Genomic DNA, 17,262 nt, shown 5'->3' with positions numbered 1-17,262 from the left:
TGTCCCTACTTAGTTCTGTAACAGTAAAAGCTGGAAGATCAGTTCATAGTGATCCAAATGAAAAGCCCTAAAGTAAGGATTTACGTGCATCAGCTTTACCCAAACTCATAATGGAAACAGCAAGTCCCTAGATGTAAGACCATCTTGGTCCTCAGCCAGGAGTTCCCAACTAATTGGCTCTGGACCCGTTGAACTAAATCAAACTTCTGTAGTTTTGACTTATAAATAGGTTTTAACTTATAAAGAGACCTAGCAGAAGTCAGGAAACTTCAAGGGCTTTTAAAACATACCTACAGACTGCCTATAAAGAGGCTTCATTTTATAGAGGATCCCTTTAATTAGTAAGCTTTCTTGGTACTTTAAAAATAATGGTGTGATGTAAGGGATGTGATTCAAAATAATCTGGGTGGGGGGCAGGGGAGTGAGTAAGGATTTGGATGAAATAAGATCAGCTCTGAGTTGATCATGGTTGAACCTGGGTGATGGGTTCATGGAGAATTGTGTTTGAAAATTTCCGTAATAAAAAGTTACAAAATATGTTTTGAGGTACAGATGTTAGATTTACACTCAGACTATTGGTAAAATACACTGAGTTTTGTCACTGCTTTGTTTCTTCAGGATCTAAATGCTTATATTTAATTCTGTAATTTTAGGCATTGGCTAGAGAAGACATTGATGAAGCTGTATACGCGATATTATTTAGAGAAAATTATGTTGCGAAGCTAAGAGTTGGCTACAGAGAATGGATTCCAAGTGTGTTCTAGGTAAGCAAGAGTGATACAGAGCAGTGTGGCCAAGAGGATGTTACCATGTTAGAGAGATTCATTTTTCTGGGAGAATGAACCTCCTCTGAATCATCCATTCATACTACATAGATCTGAGATTGTGCCATATCCTTGCAGAATCACTAAGAGGTAGGGAGTCCCAGATCTATCCTTACGGGATCTGAGAGATTGTTCTAACTGCTCCCCATCTTTGTCCTGGTACTGAATAGAAATTCTTTCCTAAAATTTACCTCTCTCTCATATGTTCCCACATCACAGTGGGAATATGTAAAGCCACGAGAGATGAATTAGTATTTAAGGATAATGACCAATCAGTACTGATTGTCACTATGGAATTAATAATTTTTTTTTCCTAATTTATTTATTTATTTATTTATTTTTGGCTGTGTTGGGTCTTCGTTTCTGTGCGAGGGCTTTCTCTAGTTGCGGCAAGCGGGGGCTACTCACTGTCGCGGCCTCTCTTGTTGCGGAGCACAGGCTCCAGACGCGCAGGCTCAGTAGTTGTGGCTCAGGGGCCCAGTTGCTCCGCGGCATGTGGGATCTTCCCAGACCAGGGCTCGAACCCGTGTCCCCTGCATTGGCAGGCAGATTCTCAACTACTGCGCCACCAGGGAAGCCCGGAATTAATAAATTTAAGGAGGTTTTCATCTCAGTGAGAGGGATTGAAATTTGGTATATAATACCTTAACATTTGTACTGTGACTTATAATTTATAAAGGAAGTTTACATATATTCTCATTTGAGCATCAAAAGAGGTAGGTGGGTTTACCCTCCTTTATAAAAGAGTCAGAGAGAGAGAGGTGCTGACGCAAGTCTAGTGCTTTTTCTACCACTTTTATCACAGTCTTTACTGATGATGAAGGCTGGAGACATGGAATGGTGACCAGGGAATGCTTTGAATTCTTAAAAAGAAGCAGGAGTTTTCTGAGTTAGGAGTGGTTTGGATGTGGTTTAATCTGGAGGCACAGTTGTGGTGTAGAACTGTTCATGGGTTCTTTCTGCTCTGTGCTCTCAGGTTCTCTTTCTGAAATTTATACTGTTCTTCAAATATCTTATTCTATGACTTTGCAGCCTGAATGTGCTGAGAGCTTAGGAGTGGGAACAAGTGTTCCCCCCCCACCACTTATTCAAATGAAAATAAATGGAAAACTTCTTAATAATTTGTTTTCCTTGTTTGTATCACTTCCTTAGAGATTGGATACCGTATTTTCAGCATCTGGATGTTTTTAAGGAAAGAAGAAAAGAGTTGTTACATAAAAAATGGACTGAAAATGTTGCAAAGCCTCTTCAGCAGAGAATTATGGAAAAAGTAATTTCATATAAAGGGTTGGAAAACACAAAACAAGAGAATTCTGAATATTTTTTAAAGCACACAAATAAAACGGTATGAGAATTTTTTTTTTTTTGGCAGCTTTAGAATCACTGGAGCATGGGGTTTTTATTTTTATTTATTTTATTTATTTATTTTGGCCATGCCACAAGACATGTAGCATGTGGGATCTTAGTTTCCCAGCCAGGGATGGAACCCGTGCCCCTTGCAGTGCAAGCGCGGAGTCTTCACCACTGGACCGCCAGGGAAACCCCATGAGAGTTTTTTTTTTAATGAAGCATTATTTGAAAAGTTGGGTCAGCATTTTCATTGATGCAAAGAGTCTCAAATTTATTTTTGTATCTAAGATGAATTCATGGAACTGTAATACAACCTACTGCATTTTTAGACCTGAAATTCCAGGTAGAGGGAATAGAAGTGTTGATTTGGAACCAGATTTATCAGGAATACTTTTAGGTAAATGTTAATAGAATAACAGTGGCTTAAACCATAAGAACATTTATTCGTTAATAAGAAATAGAGGGATAGGTGGTCTCATGGTGGGTTCTGGCAGCATAACAATGTCATTAGTTATCCAGGTTTTTTCCTGTTGTTCTATTCTGCTATCCTGAATATTTTCAGTTTATGCCCGTCACCCTCACATTTGAAAGCACATTTGGTTGCTTACAGCTCCAGGTATTAGGTCTGTGTTCAAGGCAGGAAGAAAGGGTGAGAAATGATGCCAGGGGGTCCTTTTCTTAACACCTCATCTCATCCTTTGATCAGGAAGCAGAAAGAGTCCCCAGAAGCTCCTAGCAGATTTCCCCTAAGGTCTCATTGGCCATAACTGGGTCACACCCCAAGTCCTAGCTAAAAGCAGAGCCAGGAAAGAGTGTGTCCCTTTCCAATCTCTCTAATAGGTTGTGGGCGAAGGAGAAGTGGTTTCCATGGCTGTTGATTTAGCCAACCATTAGGTGAAGGGATCACCAGTTTATACCCTCTGTTATTCAGTTTGGTTTTACAAAACAAGAACAAAATTTTGGCTTCTTCTATGGAAGATTTTTCTATTTTAACTTTGAGATCAGGACCCTCTTTTGAAATTAAGGCCTACCTAAATTTCCAGGTATTTAGCAGAGATCTAGAGTAGTTTGACTGGAATGTTAGAGCATTTAGGTATATTTACTGAGCAAAATTTCTGGATGTGTATGTTAACTACTTCTTCCTAAATGCCCTAAGAGACAGAGCTCAAGGTTGAATCCAGGTCACTTTGAAACCAAAGTGCAACGTCTTACAAGTATGCCCAGAAATGTGATCACACAAGTGTAGGATGGGGAAGCCATGCCTTAGAAAAGCCATGCGTTGAAGTCCAAGAGATTTAAAATGACAGTAAATTCAGTGTGAGTCAGCCATGTGAGCTGGCTTCCAAGAAACCATCTGAGCTCTTAGGCTGTATTGAGAGGCAGTGCTTCCAGTGGGAAGCATCAGGCCTAACCTGTCCACCTGGGGATAGTCACCAGTTACAGAACCTTTAGAAGAGGGTGGAGCTGGACAGCACTTCACAGGAGGAAAAGTGGAAAGAAGTACAGCATATTTAGCCCAAGGCAGAGATGATACAAGGGGAAATGAAACCTTTAGTACATATTGTAAAAGGCTGACATGTGGATGAAGGGTAGATGTGTTTTGTGTTGCTTCACGGGGAGAACTGGCAGTGACAAGGCAGACTTCAGCTCTGTCTTAAGGACAAGCTTTCTGGTGGTTAGAATGACCAAGAGAGTACTGCCTAATGCAGCAGAAGGTTCTCAGACAAGGCTAGTGGACGACTTGAGACTAAAGCTGGATGATTACTTCTCCCAGAAGGTGGTGGACTCACTGCAATCTCAGTTACTTCTGAGGTTTCTTCCAACCCTTTGAATCTATGATTTTATATAAGAAATGGAATAAAGTATTTGGCTTTTTTGAATCTTGCAGAAACACGTTTAAATGTAATGCTTTGCTCTTAAGTGTACTTTTTTTTTTTAAAGGAAATTATATTTGGAGACTTTTATGATCCTGAAGTATACAGTCCTTTTTATATGACAAAAAAGGACTCAAATTATGGAAAGGTAAGTAAGTTTCTTACTTTTACCTATTTATTCTTAGAAGCTCTGGGGTTGGGGAAAACCTGGTCATTTTAGAAGTCTCATAGTTATTCTGCATTCATTTAAAAAAAATTCACAAAAGCATTTCCTCTGAGTTTTAGATTAGGAACCCAAAGTAATTTCGACTACTTGGGAATTGACATTGTGAAAAAGGCACTTGCATGTGTGTGATAATTCATCCATTCATTCATTCATCCATCCACTCACATTCAGCAAACTGGAAGCCCAGGAGGTAGGGGAAGATAAGTGGGCAGTGAGTGTGACGAGAGTGTCACAGAACCAGCACAGGGAGAGCTTCTTTCTAGGGGAGGTGAAAGGAGGGATGCAAGAAAGGCCGCCCAGGGAGCCAGTAGTTGAACTTGGAATGAGTCTTCACATTTTAAACCGACAATATAGGCGTTAAAATTTTGAGATGTAGGTTTCAGGTTTTTTACTCCTGTGTAGCAAAAGTGACCATCTGATAATACTATTCATTAAAAAAATGTGTGTGGCTCTGAAGACAAAAGTGGTTTATTTTGCTTCTCCCGGAAACCAAGGCAGATCATGGTTGTGAAGATAGGAAGGTTCTTTTGGCTCTGGGGGACTCACTGTATTGTGTTGGGCAGTCATTATGCTGTCTCCTCATTCAGTGGATGTTGTCCTTGCAAATAGCATTGGGTCAAGGTCAGGTGTGTGGGGAAGTAAACAAGGGGAAATAGTCCCTCTGTCTAAAGCCTATACTTAGGATGGGGGAGGAGAAAATCACCTTCCTCCACGACCTCTGTAGCTGGTCCCTGACCCTCAGCACACTGATGTTCTCCTGCCCCGCGGTTCTCACGGGCCCTTAGAGACCAGTGGTCAGCCCCCAAGGGGGCGCTCTTCCTCCCAAGCCGGCTTAGGGCTCTGCCTTGTGCTCCTAAAGCACCCGAGCTGACGCCTCTCATGACAAGGTGGTCGTTGTCTATGACTTGTCTGTTCTAGACTGAGAGATCCCCAAGGACAGGACCTTGCTGGGATGCAGCACATGGTGGCATTAGCAGATATTTGTTGACTGATGCAGTGATACTGTAGAACTCTGAACAGGAGTATGTGTCTTCTCTTTGGGTGGCCCTTGCTCCATTCAGCCACTTAAGGCTCAGTGAAATATCCTAGTGTGAGGCAGCTGGCATTTACGCTTCCCTTGCTCTGTATGACGTTATTCCTGGGTCCTTATTCTCAGCCAAGTTGGTGTAGAGTAAGGCCACACTCGAATGCTTCAGACAGATTTAAAATGCTTAATACAAACTGTACTTGGGTCCTCAAAGAGTCATTTTCTCGCAGGTTACGGTCCCACCGTTCTGTGATCCTCTGTTTAGAAGACAGCAAGAGTTGGATGAAGAGCAGAGGGCTGTTTTTCAGTACAAGACGGGTACTTTGTGATCATGGGGCTTTGTCTTTAGAGACTTCAATTGTCAAGTGATTTCCTACCCCAAGAGTGACTGGAGTTGACTTTAAGAGTGTTGATTTAGATTTTTATCTTCCTGTAGGAAAATGATGTACCTTAAAAGAATTTAAAGAACTAGAGAAGGCCAGGCAGTATGCCAGATTGCCCCAGCTGACGTTCAGTCTCCACAGAGTGGTTCCAAAAGAGCAGCCCAAAGCTTCTGCAAGGCCTGTGGGAAGCAAAACTCGTAGCAAATGCAGGTAAAGGTCTTTTTGCTGTGTCCATAGTTTTGCCTTTTACAGAACGTCATATATTTGGAATCACACAGTATGTAGCCTTTTCAAGATTTTACTTTCATTCTTAAAGGCTGTTCTCACAGGATTAAGAATGTTAGGTTGGCAGATATTTTCTTTCAACATATATTATATCCCCCTGTCTTTTGCTCTTTCAATTGCCCATCCTACTGTTGTTCCTTTGAAGATAATTGTCTTTTTCTCTTGATGCCTTTAAGATTTTCTTGTTGTCTTTGATTTTAGTAGCTTTCCATGATGTTTCTAGATGCGGATTTCTTTTTATTTATCCTACTCAGGATTCATGGGTCTTTTTGTATCTGTAAAGTGATATCTTCAATCAGTTCTGGGAAGTTCTCATTCATTTTCTCTTTGATTGTTACCTCTGCCATATTCTCTCTCTACTTTGTTTCTGGTACTCCAGTTAAACGTATTTTACATTTTCTCATTGTACTCCCTGTCTTTTACCCTTTCTTGTGTATTTCCCATCCTTTTTGTTGCCCCATATTTGATACTAGGTATTTTTACTAATTATCTCTTCAGTTGTATCTAATAATCTGTTGTTAAACCCACCCACTGAGTTCTTATTTTCAATTGTTTTATTTTTATAGTTCTAGCGTTTTATTTGGTTCTTTTTCAGATGGGTTTTGGGGAAGGCTGTCTATACTCAGGGCCTGGAGGGACCTATTTCAAGTGCCCTTGTTTGACTCCCCCCTCCCCAGGGTGGGGTGGTGTTCAGAACAAGGTTGACTACTCACCTTCCAGGACAGCACCAGGCCTGGGAGGAAAGATCCACCAAAGGTATGCCGGGGGCATGGAGGAGTCAGTCCCTGCTACCTGATGTTGGCCAAAGCTCCCAGGGCACAGAGTAGCCAGAGATTGCCAGCTCATTCTGGAAGGGCTCTTTCCTCTCTGGAATTGTTTACACTGCTGTCCAAAGACTTTAAAATATGAATTTTGTGGGGCTGGGAGGAGGTGAATTCTTTTTATTTTTCTCTAGTTTTTGCAGCAGGAATGTTAGTCTGTGCAGACTTCTAAATTCTCCAAAAAAAAAAAAAAAAAAAACAGAGAAAAAAAGAGAGAAAGAGAAAGAAAAAAAAGAAAAAGTCCTGTTGTGTTTTCTTGGTGTTTCCTTTTTATCCCCCATCCTGAGTTTTGCTGGAATGAACAACACTACTTTGTTTCTGTTTTCTTGTGATCTGGAAGTTTTATGTTCTATTTCTGGTTTCATGGTTTCTTTATCAATTTTCACAAATATTTTTATTTAAATGTCAATAATTATATAACTCCCCATCCCCTAACAAGACAAAGACTTTATATTGCTTTATTTCCTCATCTCCCTTCTCTGGCTCCTCAGCCTTTATAGATGGTCATAGCTCCTTAACTGGTATTCTGCCCTTGGGTCTGTCTCTTCTGATGGACTCTCTACCTCTCCATCTTTTTGAAGTGATCACCCCTCCCCAACAGAAAACCCTTCAGTAGCTTCCCATAACCCTTCCAATAATGTCCAGACTCAACATAGCACATAAGGTGCCCTCTGAGCCCTGCCACCGTTTCTGGCTTCTTCTAAAAAATCCCCACTCCCCAAAGAAAAGTAATATACTAAAGCACAGAAATATCTGGGTCAAGTCAGCACTTGAGAGGATTATCACACGATGATGTACCTCTACCTCCCCCATTTGCCTCTTGCCTCTGGCCTCTGCAGGAAGCCCCTTGAGGGCAGGGGCTGCTAACTTATCTTGGTGCTCCCAGCACTTAGCTGGAACATTGTAGATGATGAGTAAATGCTTGTGGGATGAATGAATGAAGGAAGGAAGGAAGGAAGGAAGGAAGGAAGGAATGGAGGAATGAAGGAGGAGGTGATTTCTCTAGATGGGCCTGGGCTTCCCAGGGCAGGAGTGGAGACAGCCCTGGGAAACATTCTGAGAGGACACTCCTGGAGGTGCCTCAGGTGGCTGTTCAATAAAGTAAGAAAAGGACTTAAGAGCAAGGTGGCTATGTTAGAGACAGTTTGATTACAAAAAGCAGAGTCCTTCTCAAGTTAAAAAAAAAGGCAAGGGGGCCTGGGTATGTTAGAAAGCATCAGTCTGTCATGGAAGCCACAGTCAGTGTCTCTGTCTGTTCAGGCTGCTATAACAGGATACGAGACTGGGTGGCTTATAAATGACAGAAATATATTTCTCTCAGTTGTGGAGGCAGGGAAATCCAAGATCAAGGTGCCGGCAGATTCAGTGTCTGGTAAGGACCTGCTTTCTGGTTCACACTGTGGAAGGGGTGAGGGAACTCTCTTAGGCCTGTTTTATAAGGTCACTAATCCCATTTATGAGGTCTCTGCCCTCATGACCTAATCACCTCCCAAATGCCTCACCTCCTAATAACATCACATTGGGGGTTGTGTTTCAACATCTGAATTTTGGGGGGACACAAACATTCAGACCATAGCAGTCAGGAAGATAGGCCACTTGAGGGACCACGAGGCCAGTCCTTTCCTCTTTGGGACTATGTGGCATTCGTCATAGCTTCTCTTTGTGAACCTGCTTCCTTTCTCTTTCTCTGCTTTCTTGTGCATGTCCTGGAAAATGGGTGCCCTGGTCCTGCCTTTCTGCTCTGAGCCCTCTAAGGCTGCTTGGAGCCCCTCTGTCCCAGTTACAACTCTAGGGACTGAGGCTCTGGGCCAGGTGCCTCAGCCACAGCCTGAGACGGTCATATGACTTACTGCCTAAGAGTGGCATCAGCAGAGGTGTGGGTGGGGCAGACTGATTGATTGACAGCTACCAAGTGATGTTTTCTCAGTCTCTCTTTTTCATAAAGTGAGTGTTGAGTTCATTAACTTAATTTTCAGACAGTTATTGAATGGTACAATTCTGTTTATACTGAGTTAAGATAAATTTTTTCTGCTTTTCTTTGCAGTCCTGAAAAACTTGTCTGTGCAGAAGAAAAATATCTGCCTGATAAAGAGAAAACGACTAGTGACCTAAGTCAGACTGTTTTTGAAAGGCAGTTTTATTCCTCGAAGCTTGGCCAGGAGAGTAAAAAGCATGAAAAGAAGAGTCTGGTGAGCAGAGATCTGGGGGGGAACAGGGCTGGGATGGCAGAGTTGTGTAACATCCGACAGATAGCAAGCAGAGTCCAGAATCCATTGATAAATCCCTTACTCTCGGACAGACTCCGAGGGCAGAACAGGCAGTAGTAGCCAAAGAAGGGAGTGAGAGAGAGAGGAGCCAGAAGGAGGATTTATTTCATGCAGAAGTGGTGGGGTCTCTTCTGGGCTCAGTACTGCTGCATGGACAGGCACCCTTCAGCAGGAGAGCCTTGGGTGAAGACACTGAGAAAGGAGATTGTGGGACCCTGGACCCCACTTCTGGGGGACAGATTGTGCCCTTCATAAGGTGAGGGAAAACGTGGCCAGAGGGGATCTTCCCTCTAAGATATCCTCAGCTCTTTTTTTCTGAGTTTTTGCTCTCCTGCCATTTTCCTACCATTTACTGCTTATTACATCCAAACCAGACCAAAAATTTTGTTCTCCATAGTTTGGTCACAGTAGGTGGGAATCTTTTGAAATGAAATTTATACGAAAAAAAAATTAGGGCAAAATGATAGTTTATATATATGAAAGGCCTTTACATGAAGGAAATTTCCACGCACAGATTTCCTACCTAGAGCTCACACCCCGGTTGGCACAGCTGACAGCTCACGGTCTATTTCCCCTTCCATCCTCTCTCCCACACCCTGTACCCTAAAGCCTGAGGGTTAGGACGCTTCCAGGGAAGGCTTCGGGCACTTGGTAGGTAGTGGGTGCCTGCCATTCTGAGCGAACTGTAGATTTTTGCGTCTCTCCTTTCACTCACCAGCCTGGCTCCTTCCCTCCACCACACACAAAGCGTGGGGGGCTGTCCTTCTCTCTAGCTTGAAAACCTTGTTAGATAGGTATTTTGTGACCCAACTCCTACCCAGTCCCGTTGTTCTCCTGTCTGTCCAGAGAGAAACGGATGCCTCTTATGTGGTAAGTTACCTCTGAGCGTAATTCTATCTGAGAGCACGGGGAGCCAGCCCCTCAGTCAGGTTTGAACGTGACTGTGGTCAGCCAGGCCCTTACGGTAGGGCAGCCTAACTGTTGCTCCCAAGAGATCAGAAAGTGGAGTGTGGGTTACGTACACTGGAAGTTTATTTTTTGCTCCCGTACCAGAGCTGGTGGGTCAGCAGGTTGGCAGGCCGTCCCTCTTTCATGCAGTCTTTCGGGCGCCTGGCTGAAGGAACATTTCTCATCTCCAGCACTTGGCTGCCAAGCTTGCCCCAGGAACTCATTCCTGTCACCCTGAAAAGGGAAGAGGTCATGGAGGAGGTCTGCCCTGGGGGTGTAGGTGGGCCCCCAGGACCAAGTCACAAGGCGGCCCCTAACTGCAGGGGGCAGGGGGTGCTGGGAAGAGTAGTCCCTGCTGCTCAGAGCACAGTGGCAGGGAGAGCTGGCGTCTCATGGACAGCTGGTCACCTCTGCCACGCCACAGAAAGTTAGTGCTGTGTGGAGTCCAGAGACACGGGAAGCCCTGTCTGAGAGGTGCAGACCCCAGACAGAGTGAGGCTAAGGTGAGGGGAGGGCTGGCTGGGAAGCTGCCTGGAAGATGAGTGTCAGTTGGAATCAGCTGGGAAGTTCCTCCCTGTCCCGTGAGCCCCTCTTCCCCACCCTACGCTCAGCTCTTCTGTCAATAGGTTTTAGGAACCAGACGGCCCAGACCCAGATCCTGGGCAGCTGGGGAAGGCCAGCAGAGGCGGGGGTCACAGCCCGTGGAAGGAAGAGTGATGACAGCAGAGGTCCTGGGGCGGCACCTGGCCACCCCCGTAACTGCGCCCCATAAGGGGCTGTTTGTAACAAAGCTTTGCTGACCTTTACTTTGCAGTGTCTCTACAACAGTTAAAATGCTGCCAACATTTTTTCTCTCCAGAAGTGGAAAAACAGAAGAAAGAAATAGAAAGTAGAAGATCAGCAGTTTGCTTTGCTCAGTGCAGCTCAGCCTGACCAGCCAGACTTTCCCTAAATTGAGGAATTATCCAAATAATAAGTTGCTGTTTATTGAGCTCTCCTTGTCAATCAGGAACTCTGTGAGGCACTGTGTATTCATTTAAAAAATTTCCCAGCAAGGTAGTATTATCACCTCCCATTACACAAAGCTCAGAGGTTTGGTAACTTGCTCCAGGTCAGCTGCACGGTTTGAAAGTGGCGGTGTTCTCTATCCCACGTCCAGTCCCTCTGGTGCCAAAGCACACGGTTATTCACCAGGGCGCACGCTCTCCTCGAAGCCACTCAGACTTTGTGATGTTAGACTGCTCAGAATTTGGGTCCCCTTTCAGAGGGTGGAGCTGTCCCGCTTGCCCGCCTGGGCACCCTGATCCTGTAGAGCACAGGAGGGGCCTGCTGGGCCCTCCTCCAGCCACTCAGTCCTTCCCCCGGAGGGGTAGGTAGTGTAAGGTAGTCCCTTCCTCGCCCTTCAGAAATCAGGCTCCCGTTTTTGTCAGGAGAGAATGTGATTTCTTAAGGAGCAGTGCCATGTTCCTCCATCAAAGGGGGTGACTGGAGTTGCTGGAAGCACTGCCATTAACTATCCTCTGTAACTTCGTAGTTGTCTGACTCACCTCTTGCAGTCTCCTCTGTCCTAAGTCCCACAAGAACGCTAACATATCTAGACATGGAGACATGGCACTAGCCACAGTTCATCCCAGTGAGGAAGTCCCACAGTCCCAGGAAAGGCTTATCCTATAGCTGTTGTCACAGGTAACCCCAGGACTGGTTTTAAGCCTGACCCATCAGTGGCAGCTGTATGCTTTGAAAGTCAGCTGGTCAGAGGCAGACTTGTGAACATCAGCCCACAGCTGCCTCCGTAACCAACACAGCTCGGGTCTCAGAACCCTGTAGAAGATCAGCAGTTTGCTTTGCTCGGTGCGGCTGAGCCTGAGCCTGAGCAGCCAGACTTTCCCTAAATTGAGCAACATTCTTAGTTGTCTGGGTTCGGATATTGAGTGTCTCTTCCTTTGACACGGGCATATTTCTTTTAGGTCTGTGTTTTAGCCCATCAGTGCCCAGGGTCAATACCTGGAATGATGGATTTTTTTTCCTTGAATATTCTGAATTGTTTTCCAGTTTTTCTTTGTCCAGTGATTATGTTTAGGCAGAAACAGGGGCTATGGTGGGGGGACATTTGAATCTTTCCTTCTAGCTGCTAGAGAACACCTGCTCCCTGAGAAATCAGGGCTTCTGCAGCCTGTGTGATTCCTTCCTTCCAAAAGGCAGATCTTTTCCCAGTTGTACTCATTAACCCAAGGATTTAGTGCGTAAGAAAGACCTTATTTTTATCAGTGTTCAAGACAGAGTTCACATTTCAAAATCCAGAGGCTGAGTAAACAGCTCTGACAGGTGTGGATGTGTCTCTGACAGCACAGGGGCAGGGGGAGGGAGACAGGTGCTTCTGGAGCTGGAGGGGCTGAGGGACCTGTTGATGATCTTTAATAGTTGTGCATTTTCTTCACGGCTAAGCTACCCCTGAGGTGTCTACTCAGCCAGGCAAACAGAGGCACTCAAAAGGGAACGCTCTAGCTCCCACAGAGATCATCCATTCTAGCCATCAAAGAAACCAAGCCCCAGAAACAGTAGGTCAAGTGACCAGAGTCACAGAGCAAGTCAATGGCAGTCAGTCAAGACGAGGCTCTGGGGTCTCCTGACTACTCCCCTGCTACATTCTGTCCTTGGTTTTTCTCACTAGTGCAGAAAGGAGATTTGGATTCATTACAAGCAACCCCTGAAATTACCTTTTAAAAGCCTTTCACATAGAAAGTAAATCAGTCAGGCTTTGAAGTTACATTCATAAACTTATATTTTTATTCTTTCTGTACATATTGGCAATGATAAAGCTTAAAGATGCATGTCCTATGACATGCAAAAACAAGGAATTTACATAAATAATTTATACTTCAGAAAATTAACGTTGAAAAATATTTTCCGCATCATTAGAGTTCACAGTATTTAAAGTAAATCAAGCTTTTCCCCTTAGATTTCAAACTATATTGTCTCAGCAGAGAATGATAAAATCTAATCAGGAATAAAATGATCAAGTTCTGTTTTTATTCAGTGCACAAGTGGACACTATTTCCGTAATCATCAGGCTGTTCCCACGCTGAGGCTGCAGCATTTCTTCCCAGTCCTTCACCTCCTGAGTGGCTGTGACCCAGCGGAGGTCACGTGGTGTGGAATGGTTACAGCGTCACCCAAACCACCCACAGTGGACACATTCAACCAAGTGGTAACGTCTGGTGGTCTGATGCCTCATTTCCACATAATACTTTTTATAGCCCTGAAAATGGAAATCCTGGCATCTAAACACAGCCGAACATGTTAACACTAATACAAGGCACTGTGCTATGGGGTTTGGTTTATTTATAGGGAAGGTCATGTTTGCATAGATTGCTAGCCATTTAGTGTGCAATAAAATAGAGGCCCCAGCACGCGTGGCCTTGTGATGGATGAAGCGGCGTGACGCTCCGCCAGCTCAGGGACAGCACCGGCTATCTTCTCCAGCCCCAGCCTAGTGAGCAGATCCCTAAGGCCCCTACAGGACGGTTTTTTGCTCAAAAAGCTGCAGGTCAAAGCGGACCCAGACCTCCCCAGTGGGGACCTCATGCAGCAGGAGTCGGCGGGTTGTAGGGCCTTTGCTTTCCTGTTCTGTTCGAATTTTTGCCACTGGAACTTCAGTGCGACCCAGGAAATCTGGTGAATAGACAAGTGAGAGTCAAAAGTCTTGTTAAAAAACTGTTAAAAAAAACTATCACAGAAGGAGTGTCTGAAACAGGATTCATATAAAACTTTCAAATTCAAAACAAGTAGCTTCTTTTGGTGAATGGCTGTTGGATACTGTGAGTGGACGGATGCAGAACAAGGGGTTTGTGTGAGGGAGACTCAGACTGCTGGGAAGCCGAGCCTCCTTGGTCAGGGAATGGCTCACCCATTCAGTAGGTGCCAGGAGCACAGCGTTTCCATTAGGTAAGCAGGGGTGACTGGGGTCAAAGACCAGAAACACACCTGAGGCCACCCCCCTTTCCCCTGAGAAGGTACCCCACCTGCAGCCACTGAGAGCTGCTGAGGACCATGGCCTGTGTCACTGCCCTTAGGTGTCTTGGGGTGAAAACAAGGCTGAGCACCCTGCTTCCAGACCCCAGATCCTAGAGTACGGGGGAAACTTCATATCCCCGCCCCCACCCCCCGAGTTATACTTTACCATCTGGTGAAAACTGGTCTCTGTCGAACATGGTAAGACACAGCACATCCTGATAAAGATCCTTAATAAAGAACTGGCAGTTAAAATTCCACTTGGGATTTAGTGTGTCCTGAAGGGTTCTGGTGGTGTAGCTCTGGGAGCCCATGCTGATTTCACAGTATGGATTGCTCTTTCCTGAACAAAAACAAACCAGTATACATGTGGCATGTGACAGTAGGGCCTCCTTTGAGCAGAAGCAGGATCTAAACAGATGTTTCTCTCTCGACCATGGCCGCAGGGGTCACTGCCTGAGGGTCTGCATCTGCCTTGTGGTCTCTGTTCCCAGTGCTGACAGCATCATAAACCTGGGGAGGGACTGACTGTGGGGGCTCGGACGCCAGGGCTGCTCCCCATGAGCATGTGTCAGTGCAGCTTGCTTCCTGCGTTCTCCACTCAGAAGCACTGAGGAAGGAGGCATCGGTATTTACTGGGAAACTAGCGTGATGATAATATTGGTCCAATAACCATTTTAGAGGCACTGGAAATACTGACTTTTTAAAAGTGTCCCATTATTCAATGTTCAGAAGAGTCATCAGCAAAGAGCAGGGTAGTTACCACACCAGTTGAATGAAAGAAGCATTTACCATTTGGTTTACAGGCTTTTAGTTCTGTAGCTTCAATGACATGCACCATCAGACGCCCGATGCCTGAAGACTTTTGAGAGCGAGCTACAAAAGAGGAAGACGAGTGATGTTAATTTCTTCTCTGAGAATGCAGACAGCACAGTGATGACGCTAAGCTGTAGATACTCACAGTCTGTCTTTCTGACCAGCGCCAGCACTCCTCAGCCTCACCTGCCACTGAACTGGGCCTGGCAGCATCTGGCGGCTCTGTGACTTGGCCCAGGCTGTGTCGCCTGCTGGGGTACCTCGCCACCATCTCTGCCCATCTGCATCCTACACATCCTTCAACATGCAGGTCCAATCTCGCCTCCCGGATCCCTTCCCTCCTCTGTGCATCCCATAGCCTGCTGGGTCTGAACTTCTGTGTCAGTCCATCCCCTCTGTCAGGAGGGGCCATGGCACAGCACAGATTGTTTACTCATCCTTGTATTAACCCCTCAACTGCCTAGCAAGAAGTAATAGTAATAACATCATCATACATTATATTCATTCAGCACTTAAAAGCAGCTAATATTTATTGGATACTTACTTTGTGTTAGGCATGTGCTCGACTTTTACATAAGTTACATTATGTAAACTGCACATTTACTCTACAAGGTAGCTCTTTATAACTGCCATTGTCATATATGAGAAAACTGAGTCTTAGAAATGACTATAACATGCTTATGTCACAGAGCTTCTAAATGGCAAAGTCAAAACTTAAAACATCAGATACCAAAGGCCACGTTCTTTTTTTAGAATTTATTTTTAATTATTATTTTTTTTGGCTGTGCTGCGTGGTATGTGGGATCTTAGTTCCCCAACCAGGGATTGAACCCGTGCCCCCTGCAGTGGAAGTGGACTGGACCACCAGGGAAGTCCTCAAAGTCTACTTTCTTAACTGCTCACCATAATTCCAATTACATGTAAACACTTTAGCTTATAAACTTTTACTTAAGACCTTATTCTATTTAAGGAGGTACTCAGAAACACTTTTAATATGGAGAGAAATGAGTTAGTGAACTCAGATTATCTTGGTAACTATAAAGTTAGTTAAGCAGGGTTTGCCCTTAGGGGTTTAAAAACTAACAGAAAAGCTGCTTGGTGAGCTACTGACTTTTCAAAGCTCAGGGCAAGTAGAACCTTCTCTGTGAGAAGTGGCCCACCCCTTGTATGTGCCCACCCGCCCAGCAGGCACTTGCATTCAGTTCCCCTTGAAGGCAGGGCTGGGCCATATTCATTTTGTAGGCCCAGTTAAGCCTAGCACAGGGCCTGGCACAGAGTAAGAAATAAAGAATGGAACACATGGAAAGTGCATAACAATATGTACAGATAATGGTGTTAAGCAAAACTAATAAAGAAAAACTTTGATTTATCTTCGACCAATTAGATCATTATATGCTTTCTGAAAAGATTCAATCATTGATTTTTCAATAGCATGCCTTTAAAGTACCATTAAGATAAGATTCAATTAGCAAAAGCCAATTTACACGTACCTTTCAGGAGTATATAACAAAATAAGGGAAACCTGAGTTAAAAAACAAAGAGCTGCAACTCCAGCAGCCAGGAACCTAAGTGGGAGGACTCTGGTCAGGGAAGGGCCTCGTGCCATAGCCTGGTGGGAGACTGGAGGCTCTTAATAGGGCTGTGCCACCAGGAGAGGACAAGACTATGCATATGGGGAAGAGAACCATGGAGAGAACATGAGGGACTCAGCAACTATCTAGAGATGCGGGGGGAAGGGAGTGGTCAGAGAGCACATTTCCAGTGTGCGCCCAAGGACAATAACTACCGTCCACTGAGATTCTCGGGAGGAGCTACTTCTGGAAGGAGGTTAATCCCATGGGAGGAGTGGTGCAGGGGAGAGCAGGGGCTGCAGGGACAGCAGGCCAGCTGTGACCGCTGAAGCTGGGGTGACATTAGGGAGAGAGGCTCAGAACTCCCGGGGTACGGTGGGAGGAAGCAGAGCTAGGAAGGAGATGATGAAAGAAGATCTGATGGTTAGAAGGACCCTCAGGGGTGTCATGGGGTCCGGGGGAGGGAGGGGCCTCAATTTCCTGCTGTTGGGGAAAGCGAGCCAAGTTGTTGGGGGTGGTCACTGACGTCGTGTGAGCAAGCCATTCGCACAGTGATGGGACAGCAAGCGGGGTGAAGGGTTCTGAGTGTGGGGTCCCGGCCCCAGTGCTTGGAGAGGGAGGCTGGCTGGACCTGGAGGAGGGCTGGGGTAGAGGCTGGGTGGGGGGGGAGGAGGAGCAGAGTGTGGATGAGCTGAGGGGAAACAGGCCGTAGAAGTGAAGTTTGATGGAGCAAAATGGACCAAGCAGAGGCGGGGCTGGTTATGCAAAGGACAGACCCCTCCTCCTGGAAACAGGAGTGAAGAGCGTGTGTGGGGCGGAGGGACAGAGACTTTGCCACAGAGAGAAGGGAGGTCCCAGG

General features: G+C 45.3%; 2 protein-coding genes across 8 annotated transcripts in view; one reads left to right on the top strand and one right to left on the bottom strand.

The window, feature by feature from the left end:
- Window positions 1-16,203, top strand: part of LOC132347115 (protein FAM228B-like) — a 53,639-nt gene extending 37,436 nt beyond the window's left edge. For all 3 annotated transcript variants that reach the window (XM_059893522.1, XM_059893521.1, XM_059893520.1), the window contains exons 9-15: window positions 654-764; window positions 1,977-2,169; window positions 4,116-4,196; window positions 5,532-5,619; window positions 5,738-5,894; window positions 8,835-8,979; window positions 14,823-16,203. In XM_059893522.1, the coding sequence (XP_059749505.1) occupies window positions 654-726 (73 nt within the window). In that variant the 3' untranslated portion in view covers window positions 727-764; window positions 1,977-2,169; window positions 4,116-4,196; ... (2 more) ...; window positions 8,835-8,979; window positions 14,823-16,203. The remainder of the gene's footprint in view (window positions 1-653; window positions 765-1,976; window positions 2,170-4,115; window positions 4,197-5,531; window positions 5,620-5,737; window positions 5,895-8,834; window positions 8,980-14,822) is intronic.
- The window catches only part of ITSN2 (intersectin 2), a 164,364-nt gene continuing 159,910 nt past the window's right edge, over window positions 12,809-17,262 (bottom strand). For all 5 annotated transcript variants that reach the window (XM_059893512.1, XM_059893515.1, XM_059893513.1 and 2 more), the window contains 3 exons: window positions 14,809-14,892; window positions 14,186-14,359; window positions 12,809-13,677 (listed from right to left, as the gene is read on the bottom strand). In XM_059893512.1, coding sequence (XP_059749495.1) covers window positions 13,520-13,677; window positions 14,186-14,359; window positions 14,809-14,892 — 416 coding nt within the window. In that variant the 3' untranslated portion in view covers window positions 12,809-13,519. The remainder of the gene's footprint in view (window positions 13,678-14,185; window positions 14,360-14,808; window positions 14,893-17,262) is intronic.

This window comes from Balaenoptera ricei, chromosome 13, assembly GCF_028023285.1.
Source record: "Balaenoptera ricei isolate mBalRic1 chromosome 13, mBalRic1.hap2, whole genome shotgun sequence".
Classification (NCBI taxonomy): domain Eukaryota; kingdom Metazoa; phylum Chordata; class Mammalia; order Artiodactyla; family Balaenopteridae; genus Balaenoptera; species Balaenoptera ricei.
The sequence above is the reverse complement of the archived record's forward strand: the minus strand, read 5'-3'. Positions and strand labels throughout refer to the sequence as shown.